The 23,325-nt window shown below is 40.0% G+C and overlaps 1 protein-coding gene across 3 annotated transcripts in view; it reads right to left on the minus strand.

Annotated features, from left to right (window-relative positions):
• Positions 1–1,020: 1,020 nt before the first annotated feature.
• CNOT9 (CCR4-NOT transcription complex subunit 9) overlaps positions 1,021–23,325 on the minus strand; it is a 29,808-nt gene continuing 7,503 nt past the window's right edge. For 2 of the 3 annotated variants that reach the window (XM_047084133.1, XM_047084135.1), the window contains 7 exons: positions 18,697–18,876; positions 16,534–16,649; positions 14,246–14,355; positions 8,535–8,644; positions 5,783–5,881; positions 5,494–5,585; positions 1,021–3,376 (listed from right to left, as the gene is read on the minus strand). In XM_047084133.1, coding sequence (XP_046940089.1) covers positions 3,208–3,376; positions 5,494–5,585; positions 5,783–5,881; positions 8,535–8,644; positions 14,246–14,355; positions 16,534–16,649; positions 18,697–18,876 — 876 coding nt within the window. In that variant the 3' untranslated portion in view covers positions 1,021–3,207. Of the gene's footprint in view, positions 3,377–3,901; positions 4,338–5,493; positions 5,586–5,782; positions 5,882–8,534; positions 8,645–14,245; positions 14,356–16,533; positions 16,650–18,696; positions 18,877–23,325 lie in introns of those variants that run through there. The other variant, XM_047084134.1, reaches the window with a different exon arrangement.

Below are 23,325 nucleotides of genomic sequence, written 5' to 3' on the forward strand. Positions count from 1 at the left end.
TTACTTTACCTGCATGTCACAGGTTTTGATATGGCTATCTTTTTTTCTAATTACGTTTGTGATTTCTTCTGTGCCATTTAGAACTGCACTGCTTGCTTTTTAAAGTTAGGAACTTTCCAGTTTTCTTTTTCCTAACTTAATTCCACTATGTTCAGAGAACATTATTCTAATTTTTTCTTGAAAAACTTTGAGGCTTGGTGGTCTGCTAAGACCAGTCTTGGTAAATGCTTCTGGTGTAGTTGAAGAGAGTATGTATAATGTCAGTTTAAAGTGCAGTGTTCTGTATGTCATTAGGTTTGTTAATGTTGTTGTTCAACTTGTTAGATCAGCTTTGAAATAAATGTATTTAAATAGTTTAAAAATTCCACAGCATTCAGGTATCTCATTTCATTCTATTCTTCCCTATTCCAAATGTTCTACTTGGACTTTTGACAGCAAGAACTTTATCTGCTCTGCCTCTCAGCCTTTGAGCAGCAGGGGTAGTGAGCAGGGGAATGCTATGCAGACAGTAAGGAAAGAGTGCTCTCAAGGCAGCCAGTGCGTCTCCTTGCCCTGTTCCACCACTCAGTCACAGGTCCCCCAGTGCCTTGGAAAAAAGCTGGAAGCAGAGGCTGGCTCCGTCTCGCTGAGAGCCAGAAACAGGCATGGAAACTAAGGAGATGTGTGCTAAGTCTTGAGCCTCAGAAGGAAATGAATATCAGTCTGTGATAAAATGTTTCAAGCACTACCTCTTTACTTATAGAAGTCTCTCCCATATTAAGTTCTGGCCACTACAGGCAGGAGTGAGGTTCTGTTTCAGGAAGATATTTTACCAGACAAAGGGCACCACCCCAGCCTCCCAAAAAGCTTTGATACATCCGCAGGACTTTTCCCAAGGGACCTATCCACAAAGGAACCATCAATGCTCTCTTGGCACAACAGTGTGTTTGTGTAGATGAACAGATGGTAGGGGCAGGGGTGACAAGGATCATGTGACCAGAGTGCCTAGATATCTAGATATTGACAAAATCAAGTCTCCAGTTTAAAGGAAAAATTATTTTTATAAAATCAGAAACAGGTTTTATTTCAATCCTGTTAGGGTGTGAGAGGGATGGAAAACAAAAAATGGAGGGGTCTCTTTATACACATAAGGCATCAGGATCAACTACAAGGAATAATACCCATTTCCACCCCTCCCCCACCTCCTGTGTGCGGTCCAAGACCAGCTGAGAATAGATGGAATAGGAATTAAGACACTGTTGGCACAGTAACATGGCCAACGCACCAAAAGATGGAGAGAGAAGAGAATCTCCCAGGGAGCAAGGCCCTGGGCCTCAGCTGCTTCCTCAGTGGAGGGGGAATGAGAAACTTTGGCTCAGCAGGAAGGCAGTTGGCAAAAATAAGGGTTATCTTAGCTGGACTCTCCAGATCACAAACTAAGGGCTGAAGGAGGTCCAGACGTCTATCTGGTCCATGTTGTTCTCTGCTTTCTCCAAGACCTCTTCTCTTCAGGCTTGAGACTGAGAGCTGACCTGATTCTCCTCTTCATTTTTGGAAGGCAGGGGAATAAGTGCTTATTCTACCCTTTTCTACATCTAGGCTACTCAATTACTACTTTCTTGGTTCTAAAGAGACAGAAGCCAACTAACAAGGCCGGCTCTCTTGGTGAAAGTCGGCTTGAAAGAGCCCTCATGTTGGCAAAACTGTCTCTGCGAAGGTTTCTCTGAGCTTGCCGCTTGCAGACAGCTCCCCGCCTCCTGGCCCAACCTGTTTGGAGGCACCTTCATTTGTGTAAGACGTGGACAGAAAATACTTTGTCTCTCTCTAGACTTGATTAGTAATCCCATCTGTGATTGGAGATGGGGATGAGAGAGAGCAAGCAGGTGTTGGCAGGGGGAAGGACTAGAGGAAAGCAAGACAGTTTACACCACATTACAGATTCAAGCCAATGGAGTGTGAAGAGTTATCTAGAGCTCCAAAGATAGAAAGGGGACTCTCTGACACAATATGAACAAGCTGGAAATATTTTAGTGTCAACCCTGTAATTCCCATAGACCAATAGGGAATGTGTCCAAAAAAAAAAAAAAAAAAAAAGGAGACTTAAGTGAAGAAGCAGAGTCCAGTCCTCCATCTTAAATCTGAATAACATGAGTTCATTCAGCTAATACCGCTTCAAGTACAATTATGAAGACATAGATGGAGCTACAGGAACTCATACTAAAGCAAAGAATGGGATTGAGTAGCCTATCATCTTGATCCCAGGCACCTCCCCTTTAAGTCACCCAGAAAATCTCTCCAAGGACTGGAATTCAAGGTGAGGTCCACTGCTGTCTCTCCTCCCCCAGTACAATACCCTCCCAGGACAGCCTGATGAATTAAGACGTCTGTTAAAGTTTTAATACGAGGGATGTAAAAAAGAGAAAAGCACTGAGATTTGGAAAAGCTAGCAGCTGGAGCCAGAAACAAGGTTAGGGTCCTTGTGGCATCCGGAACTGGGGGCGGAAGAACAGAAAAGGAACGGAAAGAGGAGGTGGGGTCCTGTTGTCCTTTGGCTTTCTCTATCCCCTGCTTCCCATTCCTCCCCACAGTTCATGCAGCTATTGGCCTGCTAGAGGGGATGTAATGCCCAGACCAACTTTTTATTAAGCTTATGCAGCTAACAGACTTGTAAACAGTGCCAATTGACAAAGTTTTGCTGAGTATTACAGCTTGTGTCCACTAAACACACCTCTCTCTGACATTAAAAACAAAAGACCAAAGTAAACAAATACTGAGAGAGAGGATGAAGAGACACATCTTGAGTCTTCCAGGAAGGCAAAATAAAAAACCGCCACCTGGCTTGGTCCCAGGCGCTCAGCATGCCTACAGTGCTGCTGCCACCACCCTGCCTCCCCTCCCCGCCAGTGGCTGGTGGAGATGGGGGAGAAGGGCCATCTCGGGCATGCTGCAGACACAGCATTTGCTGGTGTGGACACCCTCCTGGAGCTGTGGTGGCAGACTGCTGTGTCAGGAGCCCATCTCCTGGGAGGAGTGGAGGGAGCCCAGGTCCTGGAGGCGGCCTGAGATGGCAGCCCACACTCAAGCGGGGTCACCTTGCCCCTCTTCTCCAGTGCAGTTCAGCGTTGAGGTTGTCTATTCCCGGTCGGCGGTAAAACCTGAGCTGTTTTCCTCGCAGGTTCCCCCTCCTGTCCCCAACTTGGGGAAGCAGTGGAAGGGGGCGGGGGAGGATCACTGAGGGGGCAGGGGGATACCCCGGGGATCGGTGACCTGGCCCTCTTGCAGGTTCTTCACCAGTTGTGCAAGCCAGCGTTTCGTGGTGGTGTCGTCTTTTAGCACCTGGGCGAAGGTCGTGTCCTTCAGCTGGTCAGGGAGGCACTGCCTGAGCGCTTCACGTGCCCTACATCAGAGACAAACAAGCCAACCGGGGAGACCAGCAAATAAACCCACATTTGGGGGACAGAGAAGAAGTTCTGTCTTAGATACACACATAATGAATCCTGGGAATATGCAGTTCAGTCAAGGTATCTTAATCCATTAAAATTCCTTAAAACTTGTATTAGGCATGGGCTCAGAGGTCTCCAGGATCTGTCGTCTGTGAGTATTTTCAGAATGATGCCTCAATGTGGAATTTCATGACAAAGCAAAATGGAATGAAGTGGTGCAAGAGTTCACCTGAATTCCAACTGCTTTCGGATTCATTACAGTAAATACTGTCAATACACTCATGACAGAAATAGATGGGTTATGGTAAATGAAACATTTCTAAAGTCAGGGCATGAACAGGGGAGATGACTTGACTCATTACGATAAATGAATGAACTTTAATTCTGAACAGTATAAACTTGTGTCTTTCCAAAAACTGCTTCAGTTTCTTTATTTCTTCCCCCCCCCCCTTTTTTTTTTAAAGTAAGCTCTACACCCAATGTGGGGCTTGAATGCAGGACTCTGAGACCGAGAGTTGCATGCTCTACTGACCAAGCCAGCCAGGCGCCCCTGCTTCAGCTTCATAGTTAAAAGGTTTAATAAAAGGTGAGAAGTAAAAACAAAACAATGGTGGCAACATTATCAGATGAACTTTTAAATGTATCATTTTCTTTAAAAGATAATCAGAGAAAAATCAAATCTGAAAACCTTAAACAGGTAAACGGTAATGATTTATAAAGCTGTTTTAAATAAAGTTACGGCTTTTGTTCAGTCTGGTCTCTTTGTACAAGTAGAATTTTAAATAAACATATTTTCAAACTGATGGGAACAGGAACCACTGAAGAACAGGACAAAATGGTTGAAGAAATAGCTAGGGCTTGAATAACCTCAGTGGGAGAAGGCTGCGTTCACATTAAATCGAGTTATCCCCATTCCTAGGAACACAGAAATTGCCCCATTATGTGGTTTAGCAGAACCTGAGCAAGTGGCTTTCAGCATGAATTATGGATTTACAAAGCAAAAGGTCAAACATTTCTAAAATGCATCATATCTACAATGTATGATTTCTGACAGATTATGAACACAGGCAGATAAAATAATTAGTTCAAGGACTTTACAGGAATCAAAGAGAAAACTGAAAATGTAATTCAAGAGTCCTCTGGGCTCCATTCCTTTCTTAAGAGATCTTTGAAAATATACTTCTCTTTCTGACCACCTGAAGCAGCAATAGAAAGCTCAAACCACAGGAATAATGTATCATAAGGTTTGCTGGAAACTGACTAGATTCTCTGAAATTTTAGAGGAGGGTACAGAGTTACAGTGGGGAGACAAAACTGATTTTTTTTTTCCAAAGTAAGCTCTACGCCCAACGTGGGGCTTGAACTCGTGACCCTGAGATCAAGAGCTGCATGCTTTACCAACTGAGCCAGCCAAGCACCCCCAAAACTCTGATGAATTTTTAAGTTTTTATTTATTTATTCTGAGAGTGAGTGAGCATACTAGCAGGTGAGAGGCAGAGAGGAGAGACAGAATCTCAAGCAGGCTCCCCACCATCAGCGTAGAGCCTGATGCGAAGCTTGAACTCATGAACTGTGAGATCATGACCTGAGCTGAGATCAAGAGTCGGACGTTTAACCGATTGAGCCACCCAGGCGCCCCTATTTTATTTCAAAGTTTATTTATTTTTATGAGACAGAGAGACAGAGACAGATAGAGAGAGAGAAAGAGAAAGAGAGAGATGGGGGGAGGGGCAGAGAGAGAGAGAGAGAGAGAATGAATCCCAATCCCAAGCAGGCTCTGCACAGTCAGTGCTGAGCCTGACGTGGGGCTCAAACTCATGAACCGTGAGATCATGACCTGAGCTGAAACCAAGAATCAGACGCTTAACTGACTTAGTCACCCAGGCACCCCCTCTGATGGATTTTTAAATTCAGCACTTCAGATTTGAAAAGGATTTAATTAAGTTCTGTCTGACTTAAAGTTATATCCCTTGCCTACCCTAAAGATATTAAGAGCTATGCCATGAGACAGGGCAACCATTCACCAGAGTATTTCCCCAAAGTCCCATAAATCCTGTAAATGTTTAGTTACCTGGGATTATCTGAAAGTCGAAGGTAACATCTCACTACATGCTTCAGCAGACGGGCAGAAGGCTCTTTGGATAGCTGCAGGACCATCTTACCCTATTTTCCCCCAAAATGGTGTGGGGTAGGAAAAAACACACAAAATACAAAATAATTCTAGATGACATCAGAGATCAGATATTTCAAGAATCATTATATAAGGTTCCAGGATGCTGTTCAGTGTCAACTGCAAAAGGGACTAAGCTGTGTAATCAGAAGTAACCGTAAGGGGGATAGAGACAGATGAAAGAACTCACCAAAATCATGGCAACGTGGGAGAAACGCTCATATGTCTGACATATATATGCCAAACCTGTGTCATCTAAAAGGATCTTCTGGAGGATGAACGTGGCAACCTGGAGTAAAACAAAAAGAGTCTAAAACGTTGCTCAGATTTGTCTTCCAAATGTTGATTCATCTCCCGGGAATAACTGTGAATCAGAAAATTAAGCAGAGACCCTGACATTATGTACAACTTACTCCCCAAGATAGGCATAGTTAAAAAGATTCATAATAAACATTACCATATTGAATACTATGTGCCAGAGTTTTTCCTATAGGCATAACGTGCCTCGTCTTATTTTCACAATAAACCTGTGAGGTAGGTCCTACTGTTATTCACATTTTATATAAAAGGGCAGGTCTGGGTAACTAACAATTTCTTAATATAGATATATGGGGGCACCTCAGTGGCTCAGTCAGTTAAGTATCTGAACTCTTGGTTTGGGCCAAGGTCATGATCTCACAATTTGTGAGTTTGAGCCCTGTATTGGGCTCTGCACTGGCAGTGCAGAGCCTGCTTAGGATCCTCTCTCTCCCTCTCTCTGCCCCTCCCCTGCTCACGCACACTCTCTCTCTCTCAAAATAAAAAATTTTTAAAAATGCAGATACTTTTCCAGTTATTTAACATGTACTATGTGCCAGGCATAACTGCTAATCAATAACTTGTCAGGTTAAGGTCCCAAGTGACGAAGCCACTAAGTTGTAGAGTTGAGATCCAAACCCAGTTTGAAAACCTAGTTTTCTTTTTTCCATGGGCCAAGAGGAATTTAGAAATTTAGCTGTGCCTTATCTCTTCTAAATGAGGTAAGTAAAACTTTTCCTACTACTTCTTTAAAAAAGTTTATTTTGAGAGAGAGTGAGAAAGAGAGTGCACACAAAAGGGAAAGGCAGAAAGAGAGGGAGAGAGAGAATCCCAAGTAGGCTCCATGCCTTCAGCACAGAGCCTGACTCGGGGCTCAAACTCACAATTGTTGAGACCGTGACATGAGTCTAAATCAAATGTTTAATGACTGAGCCATGCAGGCGTCCTATTTACTTATTTTTTAAAGTAATCTCTACCCATAACGTGGGGTCCGAACCCATGACCCTGAGATCAAGAGCTGCATGCTCTTCCAACTGAGCCAGCCAAGCGCCCCTGTATTGCATGTTTAAAATAAAAAAAATTTAAAACCATTACATCTGCTTGCATCCAACCCAGCAATAAAATATTCATTGAATTAAATTAATTCGATGTGACTAAGCATACTTTAGGAGCCGAGGTTTGATGTTGCTAAAAATAGCAACATGGAAAAGTAGCCTTCAGAAAAATCACATGACATGAAATTTAAAAAGTAGTACATTATTGGGGCGCCTGGGTGGCTCAGTCGGATAAGCGGCCGACTTCGGCTCAGGTCATGATCTCGTGGTCCGTGAGTTCAAGCCCCGCGTCAGGCTCTGTGCTGACAGCTCAGAGCCCGGAGCCTGTTTCAGATTCTGTGTCTCCCTCTCTCTGACCCTCCCCCGTTCATGCTCTGTCTCTCTATGTCTCAAAAATAAATAAACGTTAAAAAAAAATTAAAAAAAAAAAAAGCAGTACATTATTAAAGGGAAAGAAGAATAGATGTGAAAGGCATAAATGATATTGCTGAGGGAAAAGACTAGAACAACTTAAGGAGAAAACTATATAAAAACTAACAAGAAACACGAGGAGTATGTTCTTCCAGAAAAAAATTGATACAAAATCATCAAATGAAGTTAAAAATAATAAAAGAAGCTTACAGACATCCACACAGAAAAGGCAAGTTCACCAACAAAAGGATTAACTTATGCTGCTGGCCCAAGATTTCACTGTACATTCAATATCAGAAGACAACAGGGCTATGGCAACATACTTCTGATAGGGAGAGATAAGAATTTTCTACCCAATCGGGGGCTGTCATTCATAGTTAAAGTGCAAAGTAAGCAAAAGCCCAAGGCATATATACACTTGAGTATGCGTAAAAAAATGTCTGGAATATACACTTAAAAAAAATTTTTTTATGTTTATTTATTTTTGAGGGGTGGGGAGGGGCAGAGAGAGATGGAGACACAGAATCCGAAGCAGGTTCCAGGCTCCGAGCACAGCTCACTCATGAGCCACAAGATCATGACCTGAACTGAAGCCGAATGCTTAACTGAGAGAGCCACCCAGGTGCCCCTGGAATTATATACATTTGTGGTGAGAAGTGGGTTCAGGGAAAACTGAAAAATTCAGTGTTTATATTCTTCTGAAGGGCTTGATAAAAAAAAAAAACATATATATACACATATATATATTTATATATGTGTATATATATATATATATATATATGGTTTCGTTTGTTTTTTTTTTTTTGAGAGAGTGCACGCACACAAGAGAGCATGTTGGGGAGAGGGGCAGAGGGAAAGAGGGAGAGAGGGAGAGAGAAAGAGAGAGAGAATCCTAAACAGGCTCTACGCTGAGCATGGAGCCCAACTTGGGAGCTTGATCCCATGACCCTGGGATCATGACCTGAGCTGAAATCAAGAGTCTGATGCTCAATTGGCTGAGCCACCTAGGTGCCCCAGGTCTGGATTTTTAAATGATCATTTTATAACAATTTTTATCCAAAAGAGAAAATATATTCATATAAGTTTCAAAAAGCCTGAAGGGAGGCAGAAAATGATCCCAGAACCATAAAGTAGTCCAAGAGCCAACAAAATATAAAATCTAAGTTGAAAAGCACATACCGTTTTAGAAAGTTCACTTCCAGATTCCATAATACGCAAACACAAAGGGATGATTTCTGTTGTCAATAAAAAGTTGATTACTTCCTGCTCATCTGTTTTCACTAGGGCCCCTAAAGAAAATATGGACAAAATTATTTCAGAGTGAATGTTTTTAATTAAAATTAACTTTGGAGTGAGTGTTCATTCAACTAGTTGTGGAACTTAAATAACAGAGAGAAGATACATTGTGGTTCATTCACATCAGAGAATCAGATTCATACTGATGTTTTAAAAAAAAAAAAAAAAAGGGAAGAGAAAGCAGAGTTTGACTGTTATCAGTCAGCATCTGAAAGATCAGGTACCAGGTTTGGTCCATCACATAGTGAGCAGCAGTTCAGCCATCTAAATCATTTTTCTATCATTCTTGACTACACAATGACATCACCATCTACTTTCTATTTATTTTAGGGAGGAGAGAAGGGTTCTGTATCAGTACTAAAGGATATCCCCAGGTAGCAAAGAAATGGTGTCAATTTGAATCCTATTTCACATTGGACATAAACAAACATTACTTCTTGGTTACTTAATTGTTACTCTTTCCCCAAAGAGCACAATCATGGAAGGGTGTACCCAAACCAGAAACACACACACACCTGAACTTTAATCCTAGTCCTGCAACTTGTTTACCAAAGTTTGGTAGAGTTACCCTCTCTTTATAGGTCTCTGTTTCTTTTTTTTTTTTTTTTTAATTTTTTTTTTTCAACGTTTATTTATTTTTGGGACAGAGAGAGACAGAGCATGAACGGCGGAGGGGCAGAGAGAGAGGGAGACACAGAATCGGAAACAGGCTCCAGGCTCCGAGCCATCAGCCCAGAGCCTGACGCGGGGCTCGAACTCCCGGACCGCGAGATCGTGACCTGGCTGAAGTCGGATGCTTAACCGACTGCGCCACCCAGGCGCCCCGGTCTCTGTTTCTTTATCTATAAAAAAAAGAGTCGGAACAAATGATTTTTGAAATTCATCCCAATTAAATTCTGTTGAGTTCTAAACTGACACCACGGACCAGGTAACAGACACAGTTCAGGGATATCTTCTCTATTCTGTACATAGGGAAGCAGAGCCTCATTAAACAAATAGTCCCTGAGCTGTCCAACGCATCAACCAGTTTTTGTATGAAAGGCCTCAGTTAATTAGATCTATAATAACTTAATCACTTTCGATTAGAAAGGAATATCATTTACTTAAATAAGAACTGGCAATCTACAAATGCTACAATCTCTAAACCCCATACCAAACAGCACATAGAAGAATTTACTAATGTGGCCTATAGCAGATATCAAATTACTATTTAATTTTCACTTCACACGTAGGTTTAAAATCCATTCTGAGTTAATTTTTACATAGAGTACAAGGTATAGATTGTGCTTCATGGTTTTACATATGGATATCTTAATTGTCCTACCACCATTTATTGAAAAGACTATTATCCTTTGTTCATGAAATTATCTTTGCACCTTTGCAAAAATCAATTAACCATATCTGCATGGGTCAATTTCTAGACTCCCCATTTTGCTCCATTGATTTACAAGCCTAGCTTTTCTCCAATACCACACTGTCTTTACAACCACAGTTTTCCAGTAGATCTTGAAATCAGGTAGTGCAGGCCTTCCAACTTTGTCCTTCTTTTTAAAATCTGTATATTCTAGCTCATTTGCCTTTCCATATAAATTTCAGAAACAGCTTGTCATTTCTATATTAAAAAAAAAAAATCCTGCTGGGATTTTGTTGTAATTGCTCTAAGTCCATATACATCAGTTTGGGGAGAACTCACATCTCAACAACATTGAATCATTTATATACCTATCAATGAACATGGTATATCTCTGCATTTATTTAGGACTTCTTTAATTTCATCATTGTTTTGTAGTTTTTACCTACAGATCTTGCACATTTTGTAAGACTTACACCCAAATTTTTCATGTTTTGGTGCTATTATAAATGGTAGGTTTTTAAAATTTCAATTTGACTGTTTTTACTACCACATAAAATGATTCATTTTCGAATACTGACCTCATATCCTGCAACCTTGCTAAATTCACTAGTTCTAGTAGCTTTGTTTGGGTAGGTTCTTCAAGATTTTTCTATGTAGTTAACCTTGTTGTCTGTGAATAAACAGTCCTACTTTTTTCTTTCTAATTTGTATGCCCTTTATTCTTTTCTCTTGCCTTATTGCACCAGGTAGGATTTCCAGAATGATACTGAACAGGAGTGGTGAGAATAAACATCCTTGCCTTGTTCTCAATCTTAGGGGACAATGCCTGGTTTTTCATATTAACTATGATCTTAATTGTAGGATTCTTTTTTTTTAACTTTTATCAGGTTGAGAAAGTTCTCTCCATTTCTACTTTGCTGGCGTTTTTATCATAAAGGGAGGCTGAATTCTGTCCGCTATTTTTTTTTTTTTTAATGAAAGAAACAACCAATATTTCTTCTTTAGTCTGTTGATATGGTCAATTATATCGACCGTTCTTTAAAAAAGATTTGTTTGTTTATTTATTTATGACAGAAAAAGCAACAGCACATGTGAGCAGGGGAGGGGGCAGAGGGGGAGAGAGAGAGAATCCCAAGCAGACCCCAAGCTTAGTGCGGAGCCCCACGTGGGGCTCAACCCCACTACCCTGGGATATGACCTAAGCTGAAATCAAGACTCTGATGCTCAACCGAGCCACCCAGGTGTCCCTAAGATTCTATTTTTAAGTGATCTCTACACCCAATGTGGGACTTGAACTCACAACCCTGAGATCAAGAGTTGCATTGTCTACCAACTGAGCCAGCCAAGCACCCCTATACTGACTGATTTTTGAAAGTTAAACCATCATGCACTCCTGGGATAAACCCACTTGGTCATGATGATCCTTTTTATATATTGTTGGACTTGCTTTGTTAACATTTTGTTGAGAATTTCTTCATCTATGTTCTTGAGGGCTACTGGCCTAAAGTTTTCTTACAATGTCTTTTTTCTGGTTTATTATCAGAGTAATGCTGGCCTTACTAAGAATTTAGAAGCCTTCTATATTCTGGAAAAGTTTCATAAAATTTGGCCATTTCACCTAAGTTATCAAATTTATGGGCACAGAGTTATTAGCAGTATTCTCTTATTGTTCTTTTAGTGTCTATGGTCTGTTGTAACATACACCCTTTCATTTCTGGTACTTATAATTTGTATTTTCTCTTTTTCTCCCAGTCTATCCAGTTACAGGTTTATTAATTCCACTGAATTTTTTTCAGTGAAAAATTGGGGGTGGGTTAAATAGGTGAAGGTGGTCAAAAGGTACAAACCTCCAATTATAAGTACTGGGACTGCAACGTGCAATGACTATAATAACAATATCGTATTGCATATTTCAAAGTTGTTAAGAGAGACCTTAAAGGTTCTCCTCACGAGAAAAATTTTTATAACTGTGTGTGGTGATGGATTTTAACTTATTGTGGTAATCATTCTGCAATATATACATGTATCAAATTGTTATGCTGTACATTTAAAACTAACACAATGTTTCTTATGAGTCAATTATATCTCAAAAAAAGTCAGCTTTTGGTTTCATTGATTTTATCTATCATTTTCCTGTTCTCATTTTCAATGATGTCTGTTCTTTATTATTTCCTTCCTTCTGTTCAATTTAGCTTAATTTGCTCCTTTTTCTATTTTCTTAAAGTGGAAAGGTTTGAACATTGAAGACCTTTCCTCCTTTCTAGTATTAGCATTTTATGCTACAAATTTCCCTGTAAGCCCTGCTTTAGCTGCACCCTGTAAGCTTTGATATGCTGTTTTTATTTTATTCACTGTCAAGTATTTTCTAATTTTTCATGTATCATTTCATTTATATTCAAACTTTTGTGATAACCTTTGAACTGTAAGCAAAAAGTCTAGGCCCAACATTTACCTTCTGCTTGTACTCTCAACTGACTTGGAGAAATTAAGTTTCAGAAAATATATGCAAGGGCAAACAACTAGCTTTATACTGTCTGAGTATTTTTTTTTTTTATCCCCCTACAGTTAAGTTTATCCCAAGATCCCAAATGCATCATCTAACTGTAGTGGTTTCAAAACCAGCAGAAGTAGGGTGTAATTTAAATCAGAATTAAGGATATAAATGTTTTCTTTTGGCTGGTACCTTGTTCATGTTTTAAATCCTCCATGGGAAATTTTTGTAACTTAAGAGTAGAAAATAATATATTGGGGGAAAAAGTTTCTAATTAGAGTACCACTTGAGAGGGGATGTAAAAAAGAGTAACATTCACTTGTATATGAGATTAACAGCTACTCCTTAAACGTACAATAAAATGTCTCTGAGAAATATGTCTCAGAAGTACCAAACTTTTTGTTTTTTATCTTTTTAAAGTTTATTTATTTATTTGAGAGACAAAGAGAGAAAGCATGAGTTGGGGAGGGGCAGAGAGAGAGGGGGGGAGAGAAAGAATCCCAAGCAGGCTCCGCACTGTCAGTGCAGAGCCTGATGTGCAGGCTCGAACTTAGGAACCATGAGATCATGACCTGAGCCAAAGTTGGATGCTTAACCAACTGAGCCACCCAGGTGCCTTAAAAGTACCAAACTTTTGAAGTATACTTCCTATTCCATGGTTTATAATCGTAGGGATATGAACACAAATTGAAGATAAAAACAGTAACAAACAAAACAAAGTCTGTACAACCAATGTTCTTATTGGGGTGCCTGGGTGGCTCAGTCAGTTAAGTGTCTGACTCTCGGTTTCATGAGTTCAAGCCCCTCATTGGGCTCTGTGCTACCAGTGTGGAGCATGCTTGGGGTTGTCTCTCCCTCTCTCTGCCCCTCCCCTCCTCAAAATAAATAAATAAACTTAAAACAAAAAAGTTTATTAAAAAAAATCAATGTTCTGTTTGGTCAGTACATGAGCAAAAACTATAAGAAAAAGATACTGAAGGGTGAGTTTGGAAAGAAATCATTTTCTTCTTCTTTTTTTAGTAGGCTCCATGCCCAACGTGGGGCATGGGGATTGAACTCATGACACTGAGATCAAGAGTTGCATGCTTTACCGACTGAACCAGCCAGGCACCCCTGGAAAGAAACCTTGAATGTATTTACTTTTCATAAATCCAAAGACAGTTCTTTATTATCTGGGAGTCTGAGATCTGAAACAGCTAATGTATTATTTTCCTGAGCAAAACATATTTTAGACACATCTCCCATAGTAAATATATGTGGAAACATTAACTGTAGCATGCAAAAATTCAACTAGGTGAAGCAGAAAACAAACATCTGCAGTTCTGGGAGAACAGCTCAAAAGTTAGAAAAGAGAAACAAACAAAACACAACACCAGCTCAAATTCTTATCCCTGTAATAATACTCTTTGTTGACTGCAGTTCTTGTTCTTTACTCTACCTACAATTCCAATAAATGTTTCTACATATATGCTAAATTTAATCCCAAATGTTGGGCTTCATACCCTTATTAACAACACACAGATGGTACTTGATAAGAACCATTATATGACTTATTTACTTATTATTTAACAAATATTTATTATTATTTGTTATTATATCCTCATTTATTAGTGAAAACAGACTCAACCTCAAAGACAAAAAACAAACAACTGGTGAACAAAAGTTATAAAAGACAAAACAAAACACCGAAGTTAAGATCGCTATTATGAATGAGCATTCCAGGCTTGTAAGACAACCCTAATAACTTACCAATAACTCCAAGACTGGTTAGCCGAAGATACTCAAAGGGACGTGTTTTGCTGACAGTGTGCAAAAAGGGGTACAAAAAAAGTGGGATGTGTGCTGCAAGAAATGCTGACCTGAAAGAAAAAGATAATCACATTCAGAGCCCAGACTCAATTTCTAAGGACTGTGAACATTCAATTTCCAGGCAGTTCATTCTGTAAGGTCTATAACATTGCCTAACCAAGAAACCTCTAGAAAAGGGTCAACGGTCATTAGTCTAGACCAATGGTTCTCAGTTGGGATGATTTTGCCCACCAGCGCACATGCGGCAATGTCTGGAGATAATTTTGGTTGTCACAACTGAGGGGGGTGCTAGTGGCATTCAGTGGGCAGAGGCCAGGGATGCTGCCAAACATCCAACAGAGCACAGGACAGCCCCCTTTCACTCCCCTCCTCCCACCACAAAACCTAGCTCAAAATGGCAATGTCAAGGTTAAAAAAAAAACCTAGTCTAGATCAATGGTTAAGAGAATATACCATTTTCCCTGTAATCAGTATCAAGTACCTGAAAAACTGATAAAATATCCAATTGCAGATTTAAAAAAGTAGGTCATAAAATGCTATTAAGTGCCCGAGAAATTCTCCTAGATGCCTTCCCTCACCTATTCACAGGTACAGTCACACAAAACCTTATAAACCGAGACAGGAAAACAAAGGAGCCATTATCAGGTTTATCTGCTATGTTTAAATGCACACTGTTCTTTTTTTTGTTAGAGCATTTCAGATACACTAGATATTCTAAAAACATTGTAATCTGAAGCTAATATGTCAGGCAACTAACGTGGAACCAATCCATTACTTTATATTATTTATAGTTACACCTTATGGGAGAGCAAACACTCTAAATTTTTAACACAGTACTCTTGCATTTTTCTTAAGTGCTTAAAAATAACTTTCATAGTAACTTCTCCAGAGCTCTAAAACGTCAGTGTCAACCTAGCACTCAGATTTCATAAGGAAACTTGAGAAAAAGAGGAAAGACTTCAATAAGATGTCATTAAGTGCCTCAGAGCCATAAAAGTCACAAAGCAGATACCTGAACAGGATTTTCCTTTTCCTGTCAGATGTAGCAGGCCAACTTGCATGCCAATTCTAATCTTTTACAAGGCTGCCTAGAATCCTTGGTTAAGAAAGATTCTGAAGCCAAATCTAGGTTCAGTGGGGAAAAATGCTGGGTTCAAATATTTACTGAACTCCTGCTAAATGCCATGCACTGTGCCTCATATATGGCACAGTGATGTCTACCATGGGTTAAGGGGGGAGAAGTATCTACATACCTGACTTTTCTTGAGATGTGAACGCCACTCCTTTATTTTTATTTTTTTATTTGAGAGAGAGAGAGAGAGAGAGAGCGAGCATGCACTCAAGTGGGGGTGAGGGGCAGTGGGAGAGAGAATCTTAAGCAGGCTCCACACTCAGCACAGAGCCTGATGTGGGGCTTGATCCCACAACCTTGGGATCATGACCTTAGCCGAAATCAAGAGTTGGACACTCAACCGACTAAGCCACCCAGGCGCCCCTATTTTATTTTTAAATAAACTTTACTTCTAACGTGGGATTCAAACTTACGACCCTGAGATCAAGAGCCACATGCTCTACCAGGCGCCCCGTGAATGCCATTCCTTTAAAGTTCAGTGTTACAAATGAGTAAAAAGTAAATGAGACAACGGATTATTATTCAGCCTTAAAAGGGAAGAAAATTCTGACATATACTACAATGTAGACGTTATGCTAAATGAAGTAAGCCAATTACAAAAAGACTAATACTGAATGATTCCACTTAAATGAGATACTCAGAGTAGTCAAAATCATACAGACAGAAAGTAGAAAGATGGTTCCCAGAGGCTATGGGAATGGGGAGTTATGGTTTAATGGGTAAAGTTTCAGTTTTACAAGATGAAAAAAGTAATGGAGATGGATGGTGGTGGTGGTTGCAAATTATAAAGGTATTCTTATTACTCAACTCTATGCTTATAAATAGTTGAAATGGTAAGCTCATGTTATGTATACTTTACTGCAATTTTAAAAAGGCAAAAAAAAATTATAAAAGAACATGTTAAACAATACTATACTGTTACTACATGAAAACTTGGTGAATTAGAGACCAGAAATTCTTCAGGAAAAGCAAAGCAAATGAGAATCCTGGAGATCCACACCCACACACATGCACCCCACTGCATGCCTCTTCCTCTCATTCATAAAAAGACCATATTCAATACAACCTCCATCAACAGACGCATCAAAGGACTGACCTGGTTTCCGGGTGTGATGCCACACATTGCAGTAATGCCAGAGCATTGCAAACTCTGTTAGATTGGTGTGCTGTCAAGGTGGGTGGGTTGATGGATGGATAAATATTTACAATTTCCTAAAAAATGGAAACCAGCAGCAGATGAATAAAGAACTTATTACAAAATGAATTCCCATGGTATTAAAGCAAAAACCCTAAAAACTCCCACAACTTAAAAAAAGAATTTTTTTTCACATTTATTTATTTTTGAGAGACAGAGCATGAGCGGGAAAGGGGCAGACAGAGAGGGAGACACAGAATCCAAAGCAGGCTCCAGGCTCTCAGCTGCCAGCACAGAGCCCGATGCAGGGCTCGAACTCACGAACTGTGATATCATGACCTGAGCCGAAGTCGGACACTTAACCGACTGAGCCACCCAGGCCCCTCAAAACTCCCACAACTTTTGATTCCACATATCCTGTAAGAACTGAACTATCAAAGTGGGAGCAGAAATAAACAATGCTATCTTTTCATCCCAAAGATACCTGAGACTATGAGAAATTTCTACATAGGTTTCTAGAAGATTTGTCTGGAGGCAACTGTGGTCACCTACACTTCCCTCTTTATATCCAGCATCTGTTGAGGCCTTCACTTGAGGGGCTCTTATATTTATAATCCTCCATTTTGTCAGTACCCTGCTTTAAGTTATAGTGATAACTGGCCAGATAGCAAGTGTCAGTAGATCAACCACAGTGACTCATTAAGAAGTCTAAATTTGGTCAGGTAGCAACTGCAAAAAGGGAGAGATAAGAACGTGGGATGGGGCACCTGGGTGGCTCAGTTGGTTAATCGACCAACTTCAGCTCGGGTCATGATCTCGCAGTTTGTGAGTCCGAGCCCCGCATCGGGCTCTGGGCTGACAACTCTGAGCCTGGAGCCTACTTCAGATTCTATGTCTCCCCCTCTCTCTACCCCTCCCCTGCTCATGCTCTGTGTCTCTGTCTCTCAGTAATAAATAAACTTTAAAAAAAAAAAAAAAGAACGTGGGTAAACACATGGAGATATGTTCAAACAGCAGTGAACATATGTACTCTGTCAAAAGGTGATGATATACTGTATACAATTCCTTTTTTTTTTTTAATTGTAAAACTTTTATAGGAAAAGTTCCTGAAAGAAAGATTAGTTTTGGGGATTAAGAACACACTTATTGTAGGGCACCTGGGTGGCTCAATTGGTTGAGCATCTGACTTTGGATCAAGTCATGACATCTTGTGGTTTGTGAGTTCGAGTTCCACGTTCGGCTCTGTGCTGACAGTTCGGAGCCTGGAGCCTGCTTGGAATTCTGTGTGTGTGTCTCTCTCTCTGCCCCTCCCCTGCTTGCAATCTGTCTCTCTCAAAAATGAATCAACATTAAAAAAAAAAAAATACACTTATTGTGATAAGCAATGAGTAATGTACAGAATTGTTGAATCACTGAATTGTAATACTGTATACCCGAAACTAATATAACACTGTATGTATGTTAATTATACATTAAAAAAAGGAAAGATTAGTTTCTTGGTTACATGATATAGGAAATGAATGCAAATTTACTTAACAGGCTTGAAAAATTAATCTAATTATTAGGAATTTTGGACAATACTTTAAAGGATGATTATTCCATTATCTTGGTATTGTAAGATTATACCATATCAATTTATTTCCCACCAATGATCATTACAGTCAGAACGAAATTTTGGTTACTTACCCTTTAATGTACAAGTGTACCTACCTCTAATCCTATAGTTATCATATCTTTATCTTAATATTTCCTTTTGCCAGAATATACCCTGCAGTTCTTATACTTTACTTTCTACCTTTTTTCTTCTGTCATGTAGAAGTGTCTTGTGGTATTCCTAAAGCTGTGTTTTTCAAAGTGTAGTTCTCAGACTACCTGCATCAGAATCACCTGAGAGCAGGGCAGGTGCTTTCTAAAAAAAGATTTTTAATCTGAGACCAAATAAATCTTTTGGGTAAGACCCAAGAATCTGCATTTTAACAAGCACCTTAGACTTTTCTAAAACAGATTCTTACAAACGCTAACATTTAAAGAACTATTCTACCAAAGTCTTCGAAATCATTTGAGCAGACAGAGAGAAGCATGATAAACAGGAATGACCTGCAACTCACTGGGGTATGTACCCACCTGTAAAAGTGCTGCAATAGTACCAAATGAATGCCACAGCATGGGTGCAAGGTCAGGAACAGATTCTCGCTTCTTACTCAGCTCCAGCAAAGCATTTTCCCTTGTCTCAGGACTGGACAGCTCATTGATCCACTGATAGATTTTTTCTCTGTCTACTTGAGCCAGTGCAGTAGGCACAGGCTTCAAGTGGAAAAAAGAAAGTAAACATGTTTTGTTAGAGTCAAACCAAGTTTTACTCTGCTTTAGAGGGAATGTGTTTTTTATAAATACCAGGGGAGCTTTTCTATATCCGTACACTTGATGTAAATAAATTCAATCTCTCAAAATCTAAAACACACACACACCTTTCAATAATTTCATGTTTAGAAATTTATCCAAGAGGTACACCTGGGCTGTACTGAGGACATACCAGGATGTTTACTGTTGCACTGTTATAAAAGCAGAAAACTTGAAATTGTAAAAATCTATCAACTAGGAACTGTTAGCTACCTATGGGTACATCTTTATTTGTAATACTATGTAGGTCTTTAAATAAATAGCTTTACATGTGTTGACACTAAATAAAACCAAAAAACAAAGCGTACAGAATAGTATAGACCCTTCCACTTATATACATAAATATACTTATATATTTACATACAACATTTCTAGAATGACACATAAGAAACTTAACAGTAACAATAAAAAAAAAAAAAAAGCTTAACAGTAATTACTGCCAAGGTTGGAATCTACATGGGAAATTTACTTTTCCTTGTAAACAATAAAATCTTATGCATAGTTTACTTTTCTTAAGCATATATCTATAATAGTTTATTTGATTTTATTATTTTGATATATTTTTAAAATGCTGATTTATTTTGAGAGAGAGAGAGAGAAGGAGGAGGAAAGAGAGAATCCCAAGCAGGCTCCGCACTGTCAGTGTAGAGTCTGATGCGGGGCTCAATCTCATGAACCACAAGATTGTGACCTGAGCTGAAATCAAGAGTTGGGACACTTAACCAACTGAGCCACTCAGGTGCCCCTGTAAGTTTTTGAAAGGAAAAAAGTTACACCCTCCCCACCCACTTCTGGTCCTTCCCCCATTAATTCTGGCATCCCCTTCCACGGAGAAAACATATGTAATTTGGAAAAGCCCCCCTTCTAATGATTCTTATACATACTCTACCTCTACCCCTTTGAGAATCATCCATTACTTACTCACATAGGGGCAAGACAGACAACATTCTTTTATTATTGTACTAAAGCATCACAACGTTCAAAAAAATTTGAGCATTTCTATAATTCTCCACACCTGTCAAACAGCCTGTGCCCTCGGTTAACTCCCTTAATTATTCTTCTTTGGAAAATATGATAGAGTAGAAAAATGATTACCATTGCTATTTTTAGCTCTAAAGTCCTAACAGATTCAAGATTTCGATCCCTATGCCCAGTATTTTCTCACTTAGTTACCCAACCAGGGGAATTATTGGGTAGATGGGGGGCAGGAGGGGTAGGCAAAAAAAAAAAAAAAAAGAACTATACTTACAGATGAGATCACTATCACTCAGAGGATTAACCTGCTCAATTCACCCAAGTATGAACTTGCATATTCCAGTGCCTTCCTGAACTGCATTACACAGCTTCCCATGATATTTATATGTTCCCACTACAGCTTAGTGTGATAGAATGACCTACCCATCGTACAGATGGAAAGATGAGGCACAGAAAGGACAACTGTCTTTGTTGAAGAACAAAAGTCTAAGATAGACTTTGAGGTGCACTCACAATCACTGTACCCAAGCTGAACAGTCTTCTATAAATGGAAGCTTGATTATAAGCTTTTAGCTTAATGTTTATCATTTCACTTGCTTGACAGAATGAACCACAAAGTGTTCTGCTAAATGGACTGAAATACCATGCCGCTTAAGTCTTCTTTAAGTGCCTCAATCTGTTGAAAGGTATTTTGTAACTCCCATCAGTGGTGGTCCTCAAGGAAGCCCAGGCTCCCACAGCAGCAATATGAAGAAGTAACAGGGTAGTCCTACCCCCCCCCCCCCGCCAATAGCAAAAGCAGTATTGTCCAAGCACTTGCCCTTTCCAGGCTACTACAGATAGGCCCTCAACTTAAAAAATTATTTTTGGAAATGTAATTCCCACCAGGAAGACAGGGTATGTTTATTTATAGAGTATTATATCACCTTAAAAAGCTCTGTGGAAACAAGGGCTAAAATTTTAGCTTTGAGTTTCCTGCCCACAGTCTCCTGGATGACCCACAATCCAATAACTAAAGGGGTCTCAGAGACTCTCATTGCTCCATTAATAGAGTATCTATACTGATTAGTCTTTACTCATTCAACTCCCCCTAAAGTCCTGTTGCCCCAAACCACTAAGCTCCATTGCCCCCAGTACAGCCAGTTTGCAACCTGTATCTGGAACTCCTATGCCTCATGCTGCCCCAGGGAGCCCTGGGTGTAGAACAGCAGGATGCACTTGTAGCCACCGATCAGCATATCATGGCTTCTGAACACCAGGCCCCACCCCCACATATTCTATTTCCAGAGCTGGCCTAACTTCAGCAAGGAGATGGTGTCCTTGGAGCGATGCTAACACTCTAGAGGGCCTGGTGCCTAGTTGGGTATCTAACGTCATGGCCACCTGCTGCCAGCAATACTCCAACTTTTAAGGCTACTTGTGGGAGCTGCAGCCTCTGTGGGGCTTTGGTTCTAAGAGAGCTAGGGATGTCAGGTGGGTGCTAATGTCCTCTCAGGCACTAGCTTGGACCTGTGGGCTCTGTAGCCATTCTAGCAAAGGAAGGCAGTGAGGGCAGTTTGGTGCCAGGAAATACTTGGGATAAGAACCCTCTTTTTCATCACCCCCAGTGAATTTTGCCTACAATTTAACAGGAGTTAGTTTAACCCTACTGAATACCTATTTGTTATGGGATGAATACAATTATTTCTTTAAAACAAAATTTTTTTAAAACATTTATTCATTATTGAGAGACAGAGCGTGAGCAGGGGAAGGGCAGAGAGAGAGGGAGACACAGAATCTGAAGCAGGCTCCAGGCTCCGAGCTGTCTGCACAGAGCCTGAGGCGGGGCTTGAACTCACAAACTGCGAGATCATGACCTGAGCTGACGTCGGACGCTTAACCAACTGAGCCACCCGGGCGCCCCTGAATACAATTATTTCTTAAAACAAAAATGGGAGCTAACACACATAGTGCTTACTCTGTCAGGCACTGTCCTAAACAAATACTTGTCACTACTCTCATTTTATAGAGGAGGAAACACTGTTATTTTGCCAAAGCCAAAATCTGAATCCAGGCAGCCTGGCAACAGAGTCCATACTCTTTGCTTTGCTAATGCTGTTTCTCACCTGACTAAAAGATTAGGTCTGATCTAAAGATGACGTTTAAAGGGCACCTGAATGGCTCAGTCGGTTAGGTGTCTGACTTTGGCTCAGGTTATAATCTCACGGCTCCTGAGTTCAAGCCCCGCGTCAGGTTCTATGCTGATACCTCGGAGCCTGGAGTGTACTTCGGATTCCATGTCTTCCTCTCTCTCTGCCCCTCCCCTGCTCGCGCGCTCTCTCTCTCTCTCTCTCTCTCTCGCTCAAAAACAGATAAACATTAAAAAAATAATAAAGATGATGCTCAAAACAGCTTTGTCCTGTGACCTGGACAATAGAGACAGGGAACATATATATAAGAGCTCAGACAAAAACTTAAAATGTTACTGCTGTTAGTTCAGCCGAATCTGAAAAACAATCAGCACCATGAACAATACCCAATACTGTCGATGTGAAGGGATATTCTCGACTTAATTGAGACTACAAAGCACATGATAATCATCAACAAAATATTTTTTTAAATGTTATTTAAGTAAGCTCTATGCCCAACGTGAGGCTTGAACTCACAACCCAGAGGTCAAGAGTTTCATATTCTACCAACTGAGCCAGCCAGGCACCTCAATAAACATCATTTTAATGAGAAAGTCAGTGAGATAGTTGGACCTAATTCCCTATGTCAAATCATGGTTCTCATAGGAATAATCTAGCTAGTGATAGCCACTTCACTCTCACACACACACCTCCACCACACACATCAACAGGTAATTTTATAACACATGCAGAAGTTTAGTTATTGTGGAGAATAAAAGGGAAAATATTTTTACATTTTGACTTACATATTGATATATGTACAGGTGACTTGAATGTGGGTTTGAACTACACAGGTCACTCATACATGGACTCTTTTCAGTAACTACAGTACTGTAAATGTATTTTCCCTTCCTTATGACTGTCTTAACATTTTCTTTTCTCTATTATAAGAATGTAGTATATAATATACATAACATACAAAATATGTGTGGATCAACTCTTATCAGTAAGGCTAACAGTTAAGAGCAGACTATTAAGAATTCAGTTTTGGGGGAATCAAAAGTTTTATGCAGATTTCCAACTGTGCATGGGGGAGGTTGGCATCCCTAACCCCTACCCTGTTCAAGGGTCATCCGTATTTATATTACCAGATGACTGACAAAATCCTCTGGACATTATCCTTGAATAAAACTCCAAAGCACAATTCTAGCATTTCAGTAGATCTTGATGGAAATAAAACCCCAATATGTATCTTACCCTCTTTCTAAAT

Source organism: Lynx rufus, unplaced genomic scaffold (assembly GCF_022079265.1).
Source record: "Lynx rufus isolate CCGP_SWC_20201006 ecotype Redwood Valley unplaced genomic scaffold, mLynRuf1.p SCAF_2, whole genome shotgun sequence".
Classification (NCBI taxonomy): domain Eukaryota; kingdom Metazoa; phylum Chordata; class Mammalia; order Carnivora; family Felidae; genus Lynx; species Lynx rufus.